The following is a 24,827-nucleotide window of genomic DNA, read 5'->3' on the forward strand; positions in this document are numbered from 1 at the left end:
ACTTCATGATAATTTAAAATAGAACTGACTTTTATATAAAAAAAATATTAAATTACTAATTAATGATCTTTTTTTAGTGACTAAAAATCTTTTACATTTAGTGAGTGGTTTTTTATTCAACATATAATTATAACATATATATATATATATATATATATATATATATATATATATATATATATATATATATATTGCGGATTTGTCGGATAGGGTTGAGACTCCACCCACACCCTATTCGACCCGCACAAGAACCCAGCACTCTACCCTATCCGTTGCGGATTGGGTTGACAACCCTACCTGATCGGATAGAGTCGGATTGGGTACCCACAGATAGGGTACATGTTGCCACCCTTATTGGTAGTTGTAGATTGTCTTAACCTGTAGTGTTTGGTCGGAAGTTGTCAACATTTTTATACATAATGATTTTTGGTCGAGAAAAGAAACCACGAATGGTTGGCCCAATATTGATGACGGAGAAAAGTTGCTGTTGGATTAACATCCAAGCCTTCTTTTATTTTGGTCTAGGCCTTGTTAAAAAACAGACACAAGCCTAAGACTCATCTCATGCTCCTGCCCAATTACATTCTCGTTATGTTGATTCTAGTTTTTTTTTTTTTCCCCAAAGCCAAGGTAAATGCATTTCATTAGAAAATGAATTACAACACAGAAATCAACGGTAAAAAAACCCAAAATTCTTGTTTTGAAAAGAGATGTGCTATATTATTTTAACTAATTGAAAATGATATGAAGTGGATGAAAATATGAGGTTAAAATTTGAAATAAAGGGACGATTAAAAATATCTTTATATAAAAATAATAATTTTCTGTATCAACGTAAAAATAATAAGATATAAATATGTATTTTATTAAATAATTCAATTTAATTTATTAAATTATTTAATAATTTTCGACAATTTTCTGCAAATAAACTGTAAAGAGTAGTTAAAAATAAATGGAAAAGAATAGGGTACCAATATATTATCTGTCAACTTATTATCAACAATAATTAATTATTATATTTTAAACACATATATAAAGAGACATATTTATAAAATATATCTATAAAGACACTTCTATTAAACACATCCATCAAAAAGACATTTTTATTAGACACATCCACGAAGACACTTCCATTAAATACTCTTATAAATAAGAGTTGGCAGAAATTGACAGAAATGCTATTGGTAACGTAGCAAAACCGAAAATAAATTATAGTTCAAATGACATAACCTTACCTAAAAATTTCAGATTCGAATCTTACTCTTAATTTTAGAAAACTGTAAAGAGAAGTTAAAAATTAAAACAAAAATTGTGAAAATCATGCATCGGAAACTCCGAAGTTCAAACTTCAAAGAAGAGCAATATGCATGTGAATGTCATGCAGTAATCGCGCATAGCCATAAAGCAACCACTAAATTTCAAGTCAATGCACTGATTTGCTATGTGATGTAAATGAAATAAATGTGGAGTTCGGCAATCCACACAAATGCAAATCCCTTTCTGAACTACAGTGAAACTTACTCTGTTGGCAAAGCAAATTGCTAAGTTGCTATGGTTGAAGAACAAATTTTGTTAAAGTGATCCAATATTTACTTATATATATGGAATAAAATTTGTTGATTTTCACTTTATAAATTAAGACAATTTGATTTAAATTAGTGTATTCTTTTGCTAGAAAAATATATAGTATCAATTATCAAACTTGTTAAGCTCTTGATTTAGGATGAGAAAATAGAATTTAAAACTTTTTAGCGTACATTCACTAAATTAGTACAATCTATAGATAGATACTAGTTTATAAAGTATACTCATACTTTTTAACAAAATTATTAGTAACAACAAATTCAAACTAAAGAAGTGAAATTAATCCAAAAATTCAGTATTTTTACTGTAAATAATTCACTCACAACTCAATGCAAAAATCAATATTTTATGTAAAATAAAAAAAAATAAAGTAAACATGTAACACACAACATTGTAATATAATTTGAATATTGTTGAAAATTTCAAAGTCAATGGAAAAAAAATTAAACTACCTTTTTCAACACATCAACAACAACATAATGGAAAAAATATTTGCATACAACAAATAATAATAAAATTACTACAACTAACTTAGATTAGTTGAGTAACAAACTCAGAATTTTTTATTTTTAATATTGGAGTGGTAGTGATGTTTTTCTTAAATGTGGATTGTTGGGGTGTTATATTTAAATGTGGGATCTTTTAACTATAGAAGCAGAAATTGGACCGACCGATTTGTGAAATGTACACAAATCGGTCCCAGAAATTTGTTTTAAAAAAAATTAAAAAATTTTAAGTACAGAAATCGGATCCAGAGATTTATATACTTCCACAATTTTAAAAAACACCAAAAATTACTATGTTAAAGTATATCACCACTTTTACTTCCATAACAAAAAAAATTAGCCACCAACTCATTTATTTAAGTAAGTATTCGAAATTTAAATTTTATCCTGTATATGTAGTAACATGATAAATTAGTCTTTAACATGCAATGGACGGAGAAGGCTTTAATTGAAAGATGAGGCTGCAATATTGCGTATAACGGCGTCCACATTTGAGGGTGGGACCCACCAAACTACCACTAGATGAAAAGAGCACTCTCCTTCATTTTCATCATATAAAACTAAGCACATGGACGACGACCCTTTTGGATTTCCTCCATAACCCAAAAAAAAAGCGTTATCTCTTTCTTGTGAGCAGCGAGCTCAATGGCTTGCAGGCTTGCAGATTCATTTATCCTATTCAAGGTTCCATTTTCTCTTCTTTGCTCCAATTCATGTTGTTGCTGCTGTTGCCTTCTATGTGTTTGTGTTTTTGTTTGTTCCATTTTCTTATGGCTTTGGTTTTTGCAGGGCTCTCATCAGAAGCCACTTCAGAGTAAAAGGGCCATTATTGCCCAATATTCACCACGTATGCACCTCTTTCCCCTATTTAAATCAATTTGTTTTTGCAAATTGGGTTTTTTTTTTTTTATGCATTTTGCTCTAGTTATATTGTTGGAATGGCATTGCATGTGAAAATGGAGTGAAGAAAATTCTTAATGGACATTGATAATATGGTGCTTTTTGAGTAATTGGTTGTGGTTTTGGTACAGGTGTATGTAATCTTAAGGAATGCGGGCTTATCCAAAAAGGGTTTAGGCATCGTTTGAACTTTGTCCCTAGGAAGAAAGTTACTGTCATACAAGCTGTGGCGGTTCCGCTTGAACCATCTCCGGTTGAGAGTGCTGAGTACAGAAAACAACTAGCTGAAAGCTATGGTTTTAGGCAAATTGGAGAGCCACTGCCGGATGATATTACTTTGAAGGATGTCATTGATTCCCTTCCTAAGAAGGTTGCCAATTGCTAATCTTTTAACCACTTTCATCTTTTATATAATTAGCACTGAGTTAAATTGTAAAGTCACTTAAGCTTTTGCCAGCCTGCTAAATATTTGTCTGTGCATTAGAATAAATAAAAGAATCCGTTCCTTATAGCATGCTTAGATATGTTTACAACCAATCATCATTGATTATAGCAATATTTACTGCACATATGAAAAGGGACAGGATTTCGATGTAGTTATACGATTTCCCACTTCCCAGTCAATCACCATTTATTCTTTTTCTCCTGATTTGGTTGGAAGTATTTACTTTCTGTAATCTTTTCGAGTATATTTTTTCCTTTCTGAAGGTCTTCGAGATTGACGATACAAAGGCATGGAAAACAGTATTGATATCTGTTGCTTCCTATGCATTGGGGCTCTTTATGATTTCCAAAGCACCTTGGTACCTACTTCCTCTGGCTTGGGCATGGACAGGGACTGCAGTAACTGGGGTTAGTTCAACATGCATATTTTACTTAATCGTTATTGTCCGTTTAAAAAATTCTTCTCACTCCTATCCTTAAGAAACTCATCTGCCCTTAACATGTTTGTAATGCTCTTGTTTTGCTGTACAGTTCTTTGTTATAGGCCACGACTGTGCTCACAAATCATTCTCAAAGAACAAATTGGTCGAGGATATTGTTGGAACTCTAGCTTTCTTGCCACTAATTTATCCATATGAGCCATGGCGATTTAAGCATGACAGACACCATGCAAAGACGAACATGTAAGTAGTGTTTCTCAATAATGATTTTATTGGAAGATTATGTAATTATCAGCAGTTTCCTTATTGTTTTGTTGTGCTTTCAAAACTATAATATCTCCAATGTTATAGGTTGTATGAAGATACTGCTTGGCACCCAGTTTGGAAAGATGAGTTTGATTCATCTCCTGCTTTGCGGAATGCAATAATATATGGGTATGGTCCATTTCGGACTTGGATGTCTATAGCTCACTGGTATGGCACATTATGAGATTTTTATTCTATGTGATCAACTATGCCCTGTAATATCATTGTTTTGTTCCTCAAGAACTTCTTCGTTGACTTGAGCAGTGGGCAGTCTTAATTTTAATCTGTACTGAATCTTGATATAACCATGCCCTCTGGCAGGTTGATGTGGCACTTTGATTTGAAGAAGTTCAGGACAAATGAAGTAAAGAGGGTCAAGATAAGTTTAGCTTGTGTGTTTGCCTTTATGGCAATTGGATGGCCGTTAATTATTTATAAGACAGGAATCATGGGGTGGATCAAATTCTGGTTCATGCCGTGGCTGGGGTATCATTTCTGGGTAATTTTACTTCACTTGTAAAACTTGATATATGGTTATACCATTGGATTTTATATTTTCATTTCTTCCTTACTGTTTTCCACCTCGTGGGATAGGGCATATTTGTTGTATTTCTTACTTATTGTTTGGTTAGATTGTAGTAGCCATACGCTTATTTAGACAGAGTATGTTTAACTGATGGTATCTTGTAGTTACTGAAAGGCATATCTGAAAATAAAAAAGCAAGTACAAAAATGAGTTATTTACCTTAAATTGTAATTTTGCTGGTTTTTGTTGTTGATATAGTTAAATCATCACCTCCCTCTCATTCTCCCCCCCCCCCCCTTCTCTCTTTTTTTTTCCCCTTAAATCACCCCAAAATGAAAGATGGCTCAGCCTTAATACCTTTCCACTGGTATGCTGTGTTTTCTTGATATAACTATTATTATTTCCATGTGTCTATGTAGTAATAATATATGAACCTATAAAAATGAGTCCTGTATCTAAGTGGTGTTGTTTTGCTCCTAACTGTAGATGAGTACTTTCACCATGGTACACCATACTGCACCGCACATACCCTTCAAATACTCAGAAAACTGGAATGCTGCCCAAGCACAGCTTAATGGAACTGTTCATTGTGATTATCCCCAGTGGTATATGCATTCTTTCGGCTCCTCTTATTCTAAGTGTGTTTTCTGCCAATAAATTGACACATGGTGGTAGAATATATTGTATAACTGATAAGCTATTGATGAATTCTTTGTGCCCTTGCTCCTCTCAGAATGACTGACCTTAGATCTGTGGATAATTGTTGCATGTTTACGAAGTCATAAACATTTGCTTATTTCTATTTTGTTGGCATTATTTTACTTTCAAATTTGAGTGAATTACCATTGGATTGATTAGCTGCTGTATTCTTACTTTTGCCTTCTTTTTCTTAACAGGATCGAGATTCTATGCCACGATATTAATGTCCATATTCCGCACCACATATCCCCAAGAATACCAAGCTATAATTTACGAGCAGCCCACAAGTCTTTACAAGAAAACTGGGGAAAGGTAGTAAGATCAATAATGCCAAGTAATATACTTCTATCATGAAGAGTCCTTTACATTGAAAATATATTATTGTTGTCATCAACATGCAAAATGTTAAGAATATTTTTGTCATTATAACTTATTTGTACAAATTTTTTTATGCTTTAACACAGCATTAGGAATGTCCAACTAAACCACTATACTTCAATGTGGTTAAGTTTTTCTAATTACTGATGTTACTATTTTTTTTTTTTAATCTTATTTTGTTGTGATGTGATCAATAACAGTATCTGAATGAGGCTAGTTGGAACTGGAGACTGATGAAGACAATCATGACAGTGTGTCATGTGTATGATAAACAACAAAACTATGTTGCCTTCGACGAACTTGCCCCTGAAGATTCCCGTCCAATTACATTTTTGAAGGAAGTCATGCCTGATTATGCTTGATTAGGTCCTAGCTGGCCCTTGTTAAATGAATTTTATGTGTCAATAGTTAGGTATGGCATCCATTTTTTTCTCCATGTCCCTTCTTGTTGTATATGGTGCAAATTTTTTCAATCACATATGATTATATACCAAGTTAGAGAAAATTGCTTGGATCATGTACCCAAGTTGCGGATTATCTGAACGCAAGCAAGCACCCTCTAAGAGGTATTTATTAGGTTAAAGTAAATATTACAGTAATCTCAATAACAAGATTCTTGTTCCATGATCACGTTGAAAGAAATATTATATTATAGATTTACAGTTGTATAACGGATAAAAAACCACGTGGAGTGTATCAGTGGTTTGGGGTTTATATATGCTTACTGTTACTGACACTGTTTTATTATTGCAGGGTATCTCTATTGTTTGAAAATTTCTAAGTGGAACCATCTTCTAAACATAAAACAAGCATTTCCTTGTGAAGAAACCAAGGGTGCTCCGTCAAAACTATTAGTCTGCCAAATAATATTAAGAGTAAACAGCAAATAAGTCCTTGATATTTTATCTCAAAGATAAATAAGTACTCGATTAATTAAAAATACAAAAATGTCTCTTACTCTCTAAAACGTGAGATATCTAAGTCTATTTAGAAGACTGATTTATTCTTATATATTTTGGATAGAAGAATTTAAATGTCTTATATTTTAAAAAAAATTAGAGACATTTTTGTATTTTTAATTAATCAGAATCTTTATGTGTCTTAGAATTAAAAAGTTAGAGATTTATTTGTCTTTTTTTATTAATATTAAATTAAGATTTAGAACTTAGATACGGAAGAGCCTAGTCTCAGTTGGTTAGCTAGCTTCGTTACCTTGGGATTTATAAATGCATTTCATGGGATTTGGTGTAGTGTAGCTGAAAGAGTTAAGAGTTTTTTTTTTTAATGTGGTAGTAACAAATTGTTAAAGAAAGTGATGATAAAAGTTAAAATGAAAGCACTAACCCACCTCGCCCACCTTTAGCCAAAGTGTGATTCTATTTAAAGTAGATGAGGTGCAGCAGTTACAACTTCACAACTGCTCTCATGCATAGGAATTTTCCTTTATTCCCTTCATGCTTTTGAGGCAGGTGACTTAACTGCTTTTACTCCTCTTTGTTAGATGGGAATGAAGAAAGAAAAAGTCAATAGATTTCATCCAAAAAGAAAAAGGGAAAGGTCAATATAAGGTAAAAAAGAGCACATGATCATTCAAAAAGAATTTCAGAGAACAACTACAGGAGATTGCAAGTAATGTATAATCTCATTGGATATATGCTCAAAGCCTCAAACAAGTTATATATCTTTTACTCTCAAGATAAACATATATGGCTGGCTACATGTATGCCAGTTCAAAAAATCTACAATGTCCTATATACAAGCTATAGAATCATCACTATCTGCAAGATATGCAGATGCAATCTGGTTATACATCAAACTAAGTAAAAAAAAACTAGTTGTAACTAAGCAAGTCTCTGTATAAAACTAAATCATATAATTGGTGGTGTTGGAGTCTCCCATATATCAAACACATTCTCCTCACTATGAAGTGCAAAGAGCCTATCTCCCCCAATGGAGAAGTCACATATAGAACCACCATAACTTCTTCTAAGCCTTGAAGTTAAAACCCATTCAGGACCACAGAACACTGAAATGCAATCATTCATGGAAGAGAAGAGTTGCCCTCCATGAAGCGCGAGCTTCGGATAACACGGCTCCTCCGGCATCTTCCCCTTCATCAACCTACTCCTAGAACTCCACCTAATGCTTGTAGCAGCACCACCACTCCTCAAATCCATGAACCCCAAATCCTCAAACTCATTCACCACACAAATTGAATTGTTGTCTTCCATTGCTATTGCATCCCTCACTCTCTTCTCATCCACAGCTAAAGGAGCACCTACATCAGACCAACACCAAACCATCTTCTTCTCCCTAAAATCCAACAAACTAATGTAACAATTGTCCTTCCTAGGAAACATTGTTGCAACCAACAAACAGTTACTACCTTCCAACCACTGAACCCTATCAGCATCACCAAGTGACCAACCAATAGGTTCATAGAAGAAATCAATCATTTTTCCAGTGACTTGGTCCCAAACACCAACACCATACTCATTGCTCCTACCTTTGCAACTCGAAAAAATCTTGTAATCAGAACTAAAACTCAATGCACCAGCAGTGTAACTCTTAACTTGATTCTCATGACAAACCTGAAACTTGTACCTTAGTTCACCATTGTGGGAACTGAACAGCCCCATTCCACCATCGCCACGACCGAGCCTTTCGCTGACTCCGATGACTATGTTGTCGGAGTCAACCCAACCAACATCGTTGACTCTCTGGTAATCAAGATTCAATGGAGGGTGTTCATCCAGCATCCAATCATAGACATGAACCATGCTGCCATGAGCAACACAGCAGCCGCCATCAGGGCCGGCTCGAATGGCGGTTCCATCGCCGGGAGCGTGGCCCTGTACGGATTTCGATAGGCCGAGACGGTTGCCGTCGAAATGGCCCCACTTGGCAGAACGAACATGGTCAAGGAGGCCATAGAACAGAGCCTCTCTGTATAGAAGCTTCTCTGGAATGTTCTGTGGGATGTGGATTTCGCCGGTTCGGAGGAGATCAAGGAGTACGGCGAAGCAATCGGGGTTCCGATCGATGAAGTGCTCCTCCGTGGTGGAATTTTGGTCCGTTAAGAGGCTCCAATTGTCATCGAACATTGCCCCGAACATGGAGTTGCGCCCTGCATTGGCGACAGTTGTTGATGTTGTCTCGAACACTCTGCCTCCAACGTTGAACTTCACTCTGTCTTTTTGGATGCCCATCATTGGTGTTCGCTCTTGCTTCCTCCAAAGTTATCAACTTTTTCAGAAACCCAGATGGGGATTGTGGTTCAACCGGTGAAAGATTGAAGGGAAGTCAATTGGGTCTTCGCTGCTTTGTATGGAAGAAGGGGAAAGCAGAGAATTTTGTTGGGTAACGAATAGGATTGAAGAGAGAGAGAGAGAAAGATGATATTTTTTTCAGGTTGAAAGGCTTGAAATTGAAGCAAGAGAAGAGGGATAAGTTTGTGTTCAGTTAAGGGATCACAAGCGAGAAAAAAAGAAGGTTGTTTAGGAAACTGGAGAAAAGAAAATGATGGAAAAACAGGACACGGACATTGAAGTTAAAATGGGTTTGGGTTTGGGTTTTTAAAATGCTGAGAAACATCGAATTGTGTTGGAGCGGGTGGAATTCAAAACACAGTTGACTGACTTTGATATTTTCATTCTATAAATCTATACACAACACAAATATACATATATATATATAATCACTCTCTGTGTGTCTGTCTTTTTGTTCCTTCTTCTTCTTCTATTGGTCGGGGCATAGTTGGGTACAAATTATAATCAATACAATATGGCTTAATATTTACATAAATATATTTATTTATGAGTTCTAATATCTGTACGTTTCCATATGTTGAGATGGTAGGACCTAATTTTCCTTCGCCATAAATATGCATTATTTATTTATTAATAAATATTACTACTAAAATGTAGTGTTATATGATTATATCTATGAAGGGGACCAAATCCAATCAAGTTAGACACTGTTTGGAGTTGTGCTATACCTATGTACATGACATCACATCACATCACATCAAAGGGCTCTAGTAAGTTAAAACATGGCTTGAGCCTTGAAGGAATAAAAGTACTATTGTTGGTGGAGAAGACGAAAATAGACCCCTTAGCAAATATGAAATTGAAATTTCTTTGCTGCTTATTTAATTTAAGCTAAGCTTCGTTGGCTCATCTTATATTAGTATTAGTGTATTACATACATTATTAATTACTCCTTCTACCCAACTAACTTAGGGTGTGTTTAGCAAACACGTTGGGGATGACAGAAGCCCATTTGAGCTTCTTGAAAGTTTCACTTTGATGTTTGACAATTTCTTTCTTTTTAAACGCAGAATTGATTCTGCCTCTAAACCCACGTTTAGGAGAAGCTAAAATTTGTAGCTTCTGCGTTTTACGTTTCACGTTTCACGTTTAGGAGAAGCTAAAATATTTCTTTTTTACCAACCCTACCCTTCATTTTCTTCTATAAGAATGATACTAGTAACTATTATCTTCACAGTCATTCTTTTATAGTTCTTCTTACTTCTTCATAGTATTTTCGTTCCATTTTTTTCATCAAAATCGTTCAGATTTATTTCAATCACTAACAAATTGGATATTTTAAATTTTTATTATTTTTAGTACTCATTTTCATATTTTAATTTTTATGTTTTTTATTGTATTTTTTATTTATATTTTTATTTATATGATAAATATTTTTATATTATTTGTGTAAGTCTTCTGAATTCTCATGTTATGTTTTTATATGGATTTTTTTTATCATTTACTATATTATTTTTTTATATGTATATTTTTTATGAAATTTTTTTTTTTATTTTTGGTTGGCTTTGTTTATATGATTTTTTATTTATTTTATTGTATTTCTTTTATTCATACGACAAATGTTGTTGACTTTTTTTTTTATTTTTATAGTGTTCTGATTTTTCAGGTATTTTATTAATTTTTATGATATTTTTATTATGTTTTTTATATGAATTATTTTTTTTATCCTTTACTGTATTGTATTTATGTTGTGTATGAAATTTTTTTATTTTTATTTGATTTTATTCATATGAATTTTATTTACGATTTATGGTATTTTTTTGTTCATATCATATATGTTGTTGGTTTTATGGAATTTTTATTATTTTTTATCTATATGATTTTTTTTCTATTCTTTGATGTACTCTATTTTTGTTTTGTATTAATTTTTTTATTTTTTATTCTGATTTTGTAAAATTTGTAATTGTAATTATTATATACTACGTTTATTATCAAAATTTTGACTAATATAAATTATGATCCTATAAAAAAAAGACAAAATAAATAAAAAATTAATTATAAGTAACAATAGAGTTATAAATAATAAAAATTTATAGTCTAAAATAATACTAAATTAAAGAGTACTGATGATACTAACAAAATTATAGAATATTTTCTTTTTGTGTGACATTATAAAATTTATAGTACTCTCCTTTATATTTTTATTTTTTATTGTATTTATTTTATTTATATGATAAATATTTTTTATATTATTTTTTATAGTATTCTGATTTTGCAGGTATATAAAATTGATGTTTCTTTTAATAATTTTTCATTTAAAAGTGATTTTGAGTAGTATAATCCAAACAACATTTATTTTACTATAATCAATTTTGATATAAAGATTATCAAACATAAATCACGTTAACCTAAACTAACTTATTATCAAAATCAATTTTACAAAATCAATTTTATGCAAACTCCAGTTTGTAAACTGTAATCCAAACACACACTTAAGTTAGTTGAGTGGTAAGCTCATTTGTTTATTTAAATAAGTATTAAAAATTTGACAACCTATAAATGCAGCTTACATCCGTAACAGTTACAGATTAGTCCTTAATCTCACGAGTTAGAGAATTCTGCTGAACAACAAAAAACAAACCTACTTCTTGCCAAAGTCAACCTTCCTTCCTTCCTTGGCCTAAAGAAAGCGCGTTGTGACACCTTGGCTTTCTCTTAAATGTGCTCATGATATTTACATTGAGCTCGAATTTATAATTTAAACACAAGTAGTAAATTCAGATTTTATGAGCTACTTGTTCTGTTTTAGATTTATTAGTCTTTCAATTTCGTAACTAATTAATCGGGCCAATTAAGTTGACACTTAAACATGTGTGTACCATTGGAAAGCATCATTTCTTATCAAGTAATCAAGGTTGGGGAAATTAGCCCATCTTCTGAGTGATACTTGAAGTGCCCATCTTCTTCACTAGTAATAAATAGGAATTAATTATTATTATGAAAAGCAATCACCATTAAATAAATATATTTCTTTCTATTTAATATGCACTTAGTGATCGTCTTTAATTCTCCATAATAAACTTGATAGTTCCAACGTCACCATTAATCAAGTGGATATTATTACCTTTTTCCCATAGTCTTTATCATGTTAGATAACTAGATAACCACTACCACTTTGCACATATTAAGTTATGAATTTCGAGATTTCTATTTTTTTTTCCTTGATTTACTCAAGCATTTTTTTTCCATCCTACCCCACCTCCACGATAAGTTATAAGAGTAGCGGGACGTGTACGGCAAAATTTGAAAACTTGAATACTTATTCTTGAGTGCTGAACACTTCTTTTAAGAGACAGAGATTGAAATAAATTTTAGTATTCTGTTTAGTGTAAAATGGAAGACAGAAATTAAAACAACAATAAAATTTTAATTTAATTTGTATAAAGGATAAAATTAGAATTAATTAATTAAAATGAGGGTATTTTAAGTATAAAATGTTATTAAAGTTTCAGTCTTTATTTCTAAAAATTTTAGTCCCTTGTGTCCCTACTTTTTAGAGGTACTAAAATACTGAAATTTTGGAGACAGAGACAGAAATTTTAGTACCAATCTCTGAACTAACAAACATGATACTGAATCTTAATATACCTTAAAACAAACGCTACCTTAGAGCTTTGAAGTAGTCAAAAAATATCAACTCCTATTTGACTAAATCATAAAAAGAAAAAAAAACACACAACAAAAAACAAAAACAAAAAATAGCATTACATATGAATGGGAAATGGGTATTGTCTTGGCACAACTTTCCTTTCACATAAGCATGACATGGTGGACCTAGTATACTCTCCAAGTTGTTGATATGGTGATAAGGATAATTCAAATCATATAATTGCCACACACATATAGTTTTGATATTTGACAACGTTTGGTGGCTAAGTGATTGTCACAATCTTGCTCTCCATTTTAACTCTTTGAGATAGACGATGAGATTGAAATTGAATGCTTCACGTGAGGTTTATGCTATCTCATCAATACCAAACTAATTAAGATTGCATTTATATATAAAAAAGCTTAATATATACATTGCGTAATTGGGACTTCTAATTTTCTTAATCTCAAAGGCATTAAGGAAATCATAGTGTTTTTCCTCGTCTTAATCCCTTTTGTGGCAATGACAAAACATTTCACATCAACTCCTATTAATATATGTGTTTAAGAATCAAACTTGGTTTAACGAATTTTCTAGTTCCTCTTAGATTTTTATCTTTTAACCATGTGGGAGAGTATGTTATAGTATTGTGTATATATATGCGTTCAATCATACATGCTACTTTGAAGAGAAATTCTCATATATCTTTCTGGACTTGTTTTGATCTTTTAAGATTTGTTGCATTGTTTACCCCCCAAAAAATAAAAATTAAAAAGAATGTTGCATTAATTCTGTGAGTCACCAGTGTGTCTCATGATCACCCTTTTGTTGACTTGTAATATATGGACGACATAAAAATAATAAATGAGTTAGAATATTGTTAGAAGAAAAAGTATAGAGAATCAAGAAGTTATATTAATAATTAATTTTAAATTTTTAAATTCAAAATTTAAAAAATTTAAAATTGTTTAAGTAAATATAATTAAAACCTATAAAAATATTTTTCTTCTCTCTCACATTAACCTACCCACTTTCAATAATTACACACACAGATCTCTTTCTCTCACTGTCAGGTCCTCTCCACTTTCCCACCGCGACCCACTCTTCTTCTATCACTGACATCTGGCTCGTCGGATTTTCCACCGTCGACAAGAATGCTTCCCTTTCGTGAACCAGATGTGTTACCAGAGACGCAAAAATTTATCTTCACTGAAACATGGTTGTCCATTCCATGGCTATGTCCTCAAATTGAAAACCTTTGTTTCATGGAGCACTTTGATGAATGCCTACGGTCTTCATGGATATGGTGACTAAGCATTGCAACTTTTTCATGAAATGCAAGAGAGAGGAGTGAAGTCAGACGCAATTATCTTACTCGCCATATTATTTGCTTGTAATCATGTCGGTCTTGTAACTGAAGCGCAACTGGTATGTATTCAAACAAGTGCAGATTGTAAAATTCAATTAACCTTAGAGCACTATGCATGCCTAATTGATCTTCTTGGAAAGAAATATTAAAAAAAATATTCATTTAATATGAAAAAAAACATCCTAATATTTAACAAAAGAAATATCCAATTATATTTTAGTAAAAATAATAAAATATCTGTAAAATTTAAAAAAATATTAAATTCTTAAAGAAATAGGGATATTTATATTTGCAATACAAAAAAATTCGAAAAATATATAAAAGAACATCCATTTATTATGAAAAGAAACATTCTGATACTTTTGAATTCACCCAAAGACATTTGACTGATTTTTTACTAATACCCTTTTGATTCTCTAAAATTGTTGCTATTAGAAACATTCATTAGTCAAGGGTGTATAACAAATTAAAAATAGCTTTTTTTTTTGTGGAACCCTATCTTTGGTTTCCACCTCTTTTAGGGAATATATATATATAAAAAAAAGGTAAAATATAGTTTAAGTGGAGAATAGGGTTCAGATTGTTTATCTAGATTTATTAGATATTTATAGATTTATATATATAAACAAGGGTTTTGTTATTGTGTGCATTAAAAATATATATTAAGTATATTATAAAAAAAATATTTTACTGTTATTTAAAATGGGTTTAACAGAAATTATTATAAAGAAATGGATTCATGAGGATTTAATTATTTTAGAGATAATAGGCTAATCTTTCTCAATAGCTCACATTGACAGAAAGGTTTGGCATTTTGATATGGCTCTTTGTCATTTGAAGCTGTAGTATGTTTTAAGGGTTGGGCTGTTCGCCCATTAAAGCACCCTTATTGCCACTCTACATAATTGTAAATGAGATTTTCATCTCATACAGTTCATTGTTCAACTCTTTTCAAGTGATTTGGATCCTTTTTTTTTTTGTTACAAAAATATTTTTTCTATACTTTTAAATTTTTAATGTATAAAAACAATAAATAACATTAAAATATTTCATTTTTATGTTTATTTGAGAGAGAATGAAAAAAAATAAAAAAAATAAAAAATATAAAAAGATAGATGAAAAATCTACCAAATTTTATTCTCTCTAATATTAAAAAAAAAAACTCATTATATTTTTCTACTTCTAATATTATTTTTTTAAGTATATTTTATAATATAAAAATAAATTATTTTTTATAATTTTTTTATTTTTTTATTCAAATATATTTGAAAAAAATAAAATTTTATTTAATTTTTTTATCAGCATTTATTAATTATTATAATAATTAATAAAATTATTATAATTAATAGATATTAAATAAGATAAATTTAATAATTAATAACTATTAAATAAGATAAATTACGATTATTTTTATATTTATAGGGATATAGAACTCAACTCAATGAAAATTGCATACACTTTTTTTTGTTCACAAGAAAAAAGCCCAATTAGCCTTCCAAATTTTCATGAATATTCAAAGCTCACATATGTTGGGCATATAACTGAGTGGGAAAATTGTTGCCGAGCCCATATTTGATCCAAGTTATACATGGCCGGCACCAGATTGTGAACAGCCCTCTCACCCTTATCATTGTAGGCCTGAGCCCAGGCCCTACCACACATAATTGTAGAGAGAGAAAAAAACAGAGTTAGAGTGAGAAAGAAAGAGTGTGGTGAGTGTTGTAGGGTTTAATAGTAGCCAACGTTAAGCTGCCGCTCCTCTTTCGCAGAAGCCGAAACCCTTCGCTTCTGTTGTTCTCTTCTGCGCTTCCACACTCTCCTTCACACCACCGTACGCGTTATCTTTGTCTCTTTATTCGGACTCCGAAGCTTCTAGAAGAACAGGAATAAGAAACACCTTAACCAATGGTGGAGGCCTCGTCGATCCAAGCGGAAACGCTTAATCCTCTGGATCCTTCAACCACCAGCGCCTCTGTTCTATTCCACAGAGAAATTAAGTTCCAACTCGCCAAGAAACCTTTCAAGGGATTCTCTTCCGATTATCACATTGAGACGCTAAATCCTACTACCTCGGAACATCGCACACCTTCTTCTGCCATGTCTGTCACGCCGGCTAGGAGGCACGACGGTTCTGAATTCTCTGAGTTCGGCCTGGATCCGGAGCTCAGCTTTGGAATCACCGTTCGAAAAATAGTGAGCTTTTTTTCTTCCTTATTTTCCCTTCTCATCACTCGAATTTCATTTTTTGTTGGCTTCAGCTGAAATTTCGATATGCGAATTGGTGTCAGATCAACAATACGTATTAATTTAATTTTTCCTTCGTGATTTTGTCCTTTTATTGTTAGAATTTAAGTTTTTTTTTTCACTTGCTGCGTTTTCCACTGTTATGGATTTTGAGAATTATGCCATGCTCTGTTTTACGATGAAGCTTCTCTTATATGAAAAAAATTCAGGGAGCTGGATTGCGAAATCTTGGAAATACTTGCTTCCTCAATTCGGTGCTGCAGTGTTTGACCCATACAGAGCCTCTGGCTGCATATCTACAAAGCGGAAAGCACAAAAGTTCATGTGAGTTGCTCTCCTCTACTGCATTTTCCATTGTTTATTTATGTTTGTGTTTGTAGCTTTGCCTTGTTATGTTAATGCCAGATAATTTATTAATGTTTCACTTTTACTTTGGTGTTTGCTCTACGGTGTTAAATTAAGTTAACATGGTTACCGTTTTTTTTTTTAATTTTTTTACTTTTGGAAAACGGGCCTGCATGTGAAGGAAATCATTGTTGTGTTGAGTATCTTATTATGTTTTACCATAATTGTAGGCCATGTTGCTGGATTTTGTGCTCTGTGTGCAATACAGAATCATGTAAGTCGTGCACTGCATGCATCTGGAAGAACATTATCCCCCGAGGATCTGGTTGGGAATCTGCGGTGTATCCTTATGTTTTGAGTTGTTTGTTTATGGATAAGCAGTTAAGAATGTTTCTTTTATTTTCACCTTCATGTTTCTTTTTGGGAAATTTGATAAGGATTAGGTTGCCTTCCTAAAATATCCTGTTGCACTGTGTGTTTGTTCCTTTACTTGGTTTTTGACACTAAGTATATGGAAATAAACTCTTGGCTCATGCATACTTGATGTGCTATAATTTGTTAGCCGAGTAGTATCACTTATTTTCATATTAGCGTGAAATTTGTACTTCCTGACCTTAGATCAGGCATATCACGAAATTTCCAAAATGCAAGGCAGGAGGATGCACATGAGTATATGGTCAACTTACTTGAATCAATGCATAAATGCTGCCTGCCTTCTGGTGTACCAAGTGAATCACCTAGTGCTTATGAGAAAAGTTTTGTTCATAAAATATTTGGTGGTCATCTGCGAAGTCAGGTTAGATTTCTTGACTGCTTGTTTATTTTTTGTGAGCGAGGTCATTACTAATTGAGTTTAGAAATGGCCTGGTAAATATGTAACCCATAAATTGTGATCTGTATAGAACAATATTGCTCTATAATTTTTTCCCGTGTAATGACTGATTGTCGTATACTTATGTCGTTGCTTTCTCTTAGGTGAAATGTCAGCAGTGTTCCTTTTGCTCCAACAAGTTTGATCCATTCTTAGATCTAAGCCTTGAAATTTTCAAGGCAGAATCATTGCAGAAAGCACTTGCAAATTTCACTGCTGCAGAATGGTTGGATGGAGGGGAGAGGCAATACAATTGTCAAAGATGCAAGCAGAAAGTTAGGGCTCTGAAACAGCTTACAGTTCATAAGGCACCTTATGTGCTAACTATTCACTTAAAGCGGTTCCATGCACACAATCCTGGACAGAAGATTAAAAAGAAGGTTCGGTTTGACTGTGCTCTGGACCTAAAACCTTTTGTCAGCGGCTCATATGTAAGTTGTTCTTTTTTGCTTAGTTTTTGTGGGCATAAAATATCTCACCTTGTTAGAATTTCCTTTTTAGATGAAATAAGTAAATCGTGTTACTTTATATATCTTTTGCTAAAAGGAGATCTTTCTGTTTCTCATTGAAAATATTTGCTCTGCCGATTGAGTACCTTCAATCTGTGTATAAGTTTCTTCTTTTTAGCAGGAAGGAGATGTGAAGTACTCTCTCTATGGGGTTTTGGTTCATTCTGGTTCTAGCACTCATTCTGGACATTATTACTGCTATGTCCGCACATCAAATGACATGTGGTATACCTTGGATGACAATAGGGTATTGCAAATTTCTATCTCTTTTTCTTCTGGTATTGTTTTTTTCTGTCTTTCATCCATTTGGGTGGGACGAAAGAGCATATAGTGTCTCTAGACTAGAGGAACTGAAGAAAAATTAAAGTATAAATCTTGTCTCGCAGAACTAGAACTTGAATAGCATCATTACTTTTTAAAAGATCTATCTTCTCTTGTGCTCTGTTTTTAATATTCAAAAGTTATTGTCTTCTCACTGATTATTGAAAATCAATAAACACTGAGCATTAGAATCTTCAGCAGAAACTCTGAATATATCCCATTGCATGAGTCAGGTTGTGCATGCTGATAATAAATAAGTACTAGTTCTTTTATTCACGTAAATTTGATGAATTAATAAATATAAGCTACGGAGATGTCCAGGAAAAATTGTGAATTGCTGTTTTGGTGAATGTTGTTTGGAGCTACTATCAACCATGTATGAACACTGTGTCATTGAATTGCCATTTTAACCCATTCGCACTAATGCATCAGGTATACAATGTCAGTGAGCGAGAAGTGTTAAATCAGCAGGCATACATGTTATTTTATGTTCGTGATAGAAAAAATATTGTTTCTAGGAAATCTGTTGATATTATTAAGAAAGAGAACGGAAATACGGATTCTGCTGCAGCAAACCAAGTATTGAAGGGTCTTTCCAATGGTCTGGCAGAAAATAAATCTCGTGAACCTTCTTTAAATGCTCAAGCTCAGATAAAAATGTCAAATTTTGACTCATCAGTTGTTTCCTTTACGAAGTACAGTCTGGTTCAGCAAAAAAGTTGCCCTTCATTAACAGGAAGCTTTGTTCAAAATAAAAAACCTATATCTGATCCTTCTTCCAAGGAGCAGCCACACAAAGGATCACAAGGAGGGCTCTCCATTGTTGGCTCAGAGCACGAATGCTTGTCAACACTAGATAATTCAAGAAAGGAGAACTGTCTCCCTAGTTGTGTGAAAAGTTTGGTTGATCCAGCTGGAGATAATACCGACAAGAATGTGATTTCGAAAGATGTTAAGAACGAATCTCTTTTGTCGACTCTTACCTTCAGTAGTCCACAGACTTCTGCAGTACACAGAACCAATGGGAGCTCCCAGTTTCATAAGGTAAATAATTTCAAGTAATTGCAGAGTTGTGCTTTGACCCGGACATTTAGTCATCAGCCCATTTTCTTTAGTCTAGTAACATACTTTTAGCCCATACTTTTAAATATTGCTAGCTAATTGTTGACCAAAAACAACAAATTCTGTTGACCCTCTAGCATTTCTCATTCTCAATTTTCCTCTTGGTTTAAAATAATGGCTTTAAGTTGATGCTGCACCTCAAGTATCAAGTCCTAATTGTTTTTATGTGTTAACCCCTCATTCAATCCAGGTTGAAGTTTCCACGGCTGCTTCTATGTGTGATGCAACAGTTAGTATAGAGTGTAAAAACTCTATTGGGTGTCAAGGATTGGTTCCTAATGAGTCGGCAAATAGCTCCTTGACTACAGAGAGTGTTAATCAAAAGACCATGAAAAAACCGAAAAAGAAGTTTTTGAAATATCATCCTTTAAGGATGAATATTCGTTCATCCTTGCTACTCATGACAGTTTTAAGCTCACGGAAGAAAATTCACAAAAGAAAGAAAATTCACAAAAGAAGCAAGTGCCACAATCTTAAAAAGAAAAAGATGGATAAACTCTCATCAAATGTTGGGCCATCTGATGATGGCACTGTGATAGAAAAACTTGTTGAAGGTGAATTTCAGAGGAGAGTCAATCAGAACTCTGCTGTGCTAGCAACAGCTGCACAAGGAGGAAATACATCATGTAGTGGTTCATCGACTAATCAATTTGAAGGTAGACAAGTACATAGTCTACAAGATGGTAAAAGGGATAAAATGCACAATAAATTTATGAGTATTCCTTCCCGAGGGTTTGAGGAGACAGTTGGTAAGTTTCTATTGATATTTCCCTCCTTTACGTCATCCTGCATTCCTGTTTATGGTAGAGTTTTATGTTTCTATGTCTTTGCCTTGTTTTTTGTGATGCTGTACTTACGTTGTCTATGGCCTAATAAATTCACCTGCTTGCACAAAGTGGTTTAAATTGGTCTGCCTTCCTTGAATATCTAAAGATAGCATGTTTCATAAAACATGTATTTTGGGGTATCTCTGAAACATGCATCACTGCACTCATCTACTTGTGCCCGAACAGTGGGTTGAGAATAGACTATCCCCTGTAAGGTAGGAACAGTCAGGAGAATACTGTGTGCCTAAATTTTCCTCTTTTTGAAGTAGTTGGGGCTGGTAGTTTATATTCATTTATCTCCTGTTGGGAATCCTGTTAAAGTTGCGGGGAATGACAGTTGTGTTGTGCCCACTCTTCCTTCCCTAATTTTGTTCATGCAACCTTGTTGATGGTTATCTAGGTCTTTCATGAATGTGGCCAGGCCTTTATATAGCTACGGCTGCATATGCCAATGTGGTTGGTGGTGGTTGCGGTGGTTACAATGATTATGAGTTCTGAATTTTAATTTTTTTTATGTGTGGGTCTGTATTTTGTTTTTTGGGTGCTGTATTTTTTTATAATTTTTTTTGCTATTCTCCTGTTTGAATCAAATTTAGTGATCATGATATCCATATTAGTTGAGAGTGCTTTAAGCTAGCCACATTTTTTTCAATTACTGTATGTATTAATAATGGGATAGTTCACTCCGAAAGTGGTTTGGAATGCCAATATTTCATTTCTACATTGAATGCCATGTAAATTTTAAATTTTTAACCCTCAAAATAAAGAGTCTTTCCTTCTACATTGTCCTTTCATTGTCAAGTTCGTGCTGAATATGACATGTTTGTTCATTATTTGTGCACAGTTCCACGGTGGGATGATGTAGAATTGCCTCGATCTCAGTTGTTGGAGTCAAGAAACAATAATCCTGTCACCATCGGATATGTTGGAGATGAATGGTGAGCTCAGATAAATGCTGCTGCATTTTCGCTTGTTATTGATAACTCCTGTGTATTAGCATGCGTATTGTGTGATAATCAACTAACTTCTGGAAGAAACATTTTCCCCAATCACATGAGTTCAAGAAATTGATAGTTTTTTTTATCGGATATATTGGATAGCTCTTAATCCTAGGCATTACATCACACATATTTAAGAGTTCTATCTACTATTTGACTACCACAAAGATTCAAATCCGGGTGCAACATATTAAGAGACACTATATTTACTCACTCAACCAAAGCCTAAGATGCAAGAAATTGATAGTTTGACTTGTTAGGATGAAAAATATGATATTATATTATTCCTCTTTTTTGGATTGTAGGGATGAAGAATATGATAAGGGGAAAAGAAAGAAGTTGAGGAGCAACAAGCCTAGCTTTGGTGGCCCAAATCTTTTCCAAGAAATTGCTACCGAGAAGTCAAAGTCAAAAAAGGCCAAGTTGGACCAATCTAGCTCAGGGAACGTGCCATTCAGGATATGATGTCTTTGCCTTAGATCTTGTGTTGGCTTGTAGCAAAATTATCAATTCCTCTACGCTGAGGGTATTGGAGTGGAGAGATCCCCTACCTTCTTATTTTTCTCTTCAGTACAAAATTTTGATGCACAATGTCCAAAAATCGTGTGCAGGATTCCTATTATTTTCCCTGGGGCGGAACCGCAGAGAGTTGGTTTCCTATTTCTCATATCAGCCTAAATTCTTACCTGCATGTTCTAGAACCGAATTGAACAAATTGCTTTTGTCGTAGCTGCATGTTGTAGCCCAGAAATTTTGATTGTTATATTTGTCAAGAGACTCATGTTGCCAACTCTTTCTGTATTCGTAGATTCTTTGTTACCAATAGTGTGTGATTAATAATTTAGCAAATCACCATGAGTTATGATCATTTACTTCAAATATTTTACTTTTTGGTGAAAGAAGATGCAAGGGTGGAAATTTTTTTTAAAGAAAAAAAAAAAGAGTAAATTGATAAATAAATTTTTGAAGATTTATATTTTGGATAGATTAGTCTTGAAAAAAAAAATACTAATAAAGTCTTTCAAAGATAACAAATGTGGATAAGATAATTTAAATTAAAATTTTTTACTCTAATTATAAATGATTAATTTGAAGATAGTGTATTTATATTTACTATTTTAATAGATTATTAATTTTTTTTAAAGACTAATCTATTTAAAATATAAATTTTAAAAAATTTATTTGTTAGTTTATTCAAAAAGAATTTGTTGAAACAAACTTCCCTACACAACAAAGGTTAGAGATAATTTGCTCTAGTTAATTGTGCCTCGTGAAAAGGTGCTGTAATATTCCAGACGTTGAAGCAGCTAAATATTAGCGGTGATTCTATCAAAGGGATGGATTTTAAGCTTTTTTTTTTTTTTTTTTTTTTTTATACACTAATCCATTTAATTGAATTTATTATTAACATAAACAAGCTAAAAAATTTAAATACGAAAAAATAATGTATTAAAGATATAACTATTTCATGTTTTTTTTATATCAGTTTAAGTTTTTTGGCTGAATAGTTTTATGTTATCATGGATGTATATACTATGAAATGATTTTAATGATGTGATTTACACATGTATGAGAGCATACAATTCAGTATGGACAATGAATTATAGTTCAACTGATATGTCTCTTCATTTCAGATATTCATAGATTTATACATATTAATAATGATTTTTCGCTAACAAACTATAATTTAAATTTAAGTGGCATTGTCTCCTCGTATTTACCTAAAAATCATGAATTCAAATTTCATTCTTATAAAAAAAATAAGAATTTTCCTATTGTGTGCACTAAAAACATATATTAAGCATATTATAAAAGGCATGCACTTTCTTTTTCCTCATAAGAAAACAAGCTCAATTAACCTTCCAAAAATTTCAATAATATTCAAAACTCACATATATTGGGTTAATATTCAAAGTTCACAGGTCCGTTTCCCCGGATCGAGCCGTTATACATGGGTGGCACCTGTGAACATTCTTTTCACTCTTATGATTGTCAGGGTTAAGCTAGCCGAAACCCTTGGCTTATGTTGTTCTCTTATGCGCTTCCACTTTCCCCTTCACACTACCGTACGCCCTTTTGTTTATCTCTCTATTCGGACTTCGAAGCTTCCAGAAGAACAGGAATAAAAGACACCTCAACTAATGGTGGATGTTTTGTTGATCTCAATGCTCTCGATCCTTCAACCACCAGCGCCTCCTGTTTCTTCCACAAAGAAATTAAATTCCAACTCGCCAAGCAGCCTTCCAAGGGATTCTCCTCCGATTACCACATTAAGTTTGTAATTAATAATTTAGCAAATCACCGTCAGTTATGATCATTTACTTCAAATATTTTACTTTTTTGAAAAAAGAAAATGTAAAGATGGAAATTAAAAAATATATAAATTAATAAATAAATTCTTAAAAATTTATATTTTAGATAGATTAATTTAAAAAAAAAAACTAATAAAATCTTTCGGAATAACAATGGTGAATAAGATAATTCAAATTAAAATTTTTTGTTCTAATTATAAAGGACTAATTTAAAAATAGTATATTTATATTTATTATTCTAAAAGATTATTGATATTTTTTTTTAATTAATCTGTTTAAAATATAAATTTTTAAAAATTTATTTATTATTTTACTCAAAAAAAAGTTCAAGTTAAAAACAAACATCCCTCACAATAAAGGTTAGAGATAATTGGCTCTAGTTAATTGAAACCTGACGAACATATCTTGATGAATAGTTAGCTAAATATTAGTGGTGATTCTATTACAGGCTAAAAAAATTTAAGAATTATGTTAACTATACATTAAAATCAGTCATTAAAATTAGTTATGAGTATAAAATATATGTTAGAATATAAATATATATTAAAAATAAATTAAATCACATATGTATTTATATACAAATATATTAATAACTAATTTTAATAGCTAATTTTAGTATATAAATAACATTTTAAAAAATTTAAATATAGAAAAATCATGTATATATTACTTCTTCGGTTTAAATTTTTGGAATGAATAATTACATGCAATTCAGAATGAAATGAGTAGTTACCTACTTACCTGACATATATTATGAAATGATTCTAATCATGTGATTTACACATATGTATAAGAACATGCAATTCAGTATGGACAAAAAGCCTTCTTAGTGGGGGCAAAAAGCTTTTTTTGTTGGAGCAAAAAGCCCTTTTTAATGAGGCAATAAGTCTTGCGAATTCAAGGTTTTAATGCATTTTGACCCAAAAAAAAAAAAAAAAAAAGATTTTAATGCATTTGAACATTTGATAAAAATTATGTTCTCTTTCCGACGTTATCGGAATTCGGAAATACTCATTTTTTGCTCCCATAAAAAAATCTTTTTCATTCCTACTAAAATATCTTAATCCATATGATAGTATTTCATTATTCTAATTCACATTTAATATGGTAACAATTTTCTTGTGCTATCCATAAGGAATTTTGTAGCTAAGATCCAAGTGCATCAGAAAACTACCAGAACATGAAACAAGATTGCATTAATAGAAAGC

At 32.3% G+C, this 24,827-nt stretch overlaps 3 protein-coding genes across 5 annotated transcripts; 2 read left to right on the top strand and 1 right to left on the bottom strand.

Annotated features, from left to right (window-relative positions):
• Positions 1 to 2,567: 2,567 nt before the first annotated feature.
• Positions 2,568 to 6,413, top strand: FAD6 (fatty acid desaturase 6). Of its 2 annotated transcripts, none has more exons than XM_016344714.3 (10): positions 2,568 to 2,774; positions 2,880 to 2,937; positions 3,122 to 3,360; positions 3,699 to 3,842; positions 3,966 to 4,117; positions 4,226 to 4,348; positions 4,502 to 4,679; positions 5,193 to 5,311; positions 5,603 to 5,717; positions 5,984 to 6,413. In XM_016344714.3, the coding sequence occupies exons 1-10, from the start codon at positions 2,736 to 2,738 to the stop codon at positions 6,143 to 6,145; spliced, it is 1,329 nt and encodes a 442-aa protein (XP_016200200.1). In that variant the 5' UTR covers positions 2,568 to 2,735; the 3' UTR covers positions 6,146 to 6,413. The 2 variants fall into 2 exon arrangements, with proteins under 2 accessions (XP_016200200.1, XP_016200205.1); XM_016344719.3 differs by having other exon boundaries at positions 4,226 to 4,309.
• A 993-nt stretch (positions 6,414 to 7,406) lies between these two features.
• LOC107641227 (BTB/POZ domain-containing protein At2g24240) lies at positions 7,407 to 9,557 on the bottom strand. The gene has a single exon (XM_016344728.3). The coding sequence runs from the start codon at positions 8,993 to 8,995 to the stop codon at positions 7,652 to 7,654; it is 1,344 nt and encodes a 447-aa protein (XP_016200214.1). The 5' UTR covers positions 8,996 to 9,557; the 3' UTR covers positions 7,407 to 7,651.
• A 6,133-nt stretch (positions 9,558 to 15,690) lies between these two features.
• Positions 15,691 to 22,156, top strand: UBP23 (ubiquitin-specific protease 23). Of its 2 annotated transcripts, none has more exons than XM_088502242.1 (10): positions 15,691 to 16,263; positions 16,524 to 16,638; positions 16,890 to 17,000; positions 17,283 to 17,455; positions 17,635 to 17,961; positions 18,158 to 18,286; positions 18,793 to 19,404; positions 19,673 to 20,231; positions 21,154 to 21,247; positions 21,613 to 22,156. In XM_088502242.1, exons 1-10 carry the CDS (start codon positions 15,976 to 15,978, stop codon positions 21,770 to 21,772), a joined length of 2,568 nt encoding a protein of 855 aa, XP_088358368.1. In that variant the 5' UTR covers positions 15,691 to 15,975; the 3' UTR covers positions 21,773 to 22,156. The 2 variants fall into 2 exon arrangements, with proteins under 2 accessions (XP_088358368.1, XP_016200219.1); XM_016344733.3 differs by having other exon boundaries at positions 15,726 to 16,263; positions 18,161 to 18,286.
• The last annotated feature ends 2,671 nt before the right edge of the window (positions 22,157 to 24,827 follow it).

The sequence above is a fragment of the Arachis ipaensis genome, chromosome B1 (assembly GCF_059453495.1).
Source record: "Arachis ipaensis isolate K30076 ecotype BB chromosome B1, ASM5945349v1, whole genome shotgun sequence".
Lineage (NCBI taxonomy): Eukaryota > Viridiplantae > Streptophyta > Magnoliopsida > Fabales > Fabaceae > Arachis > Arachis ipaensis.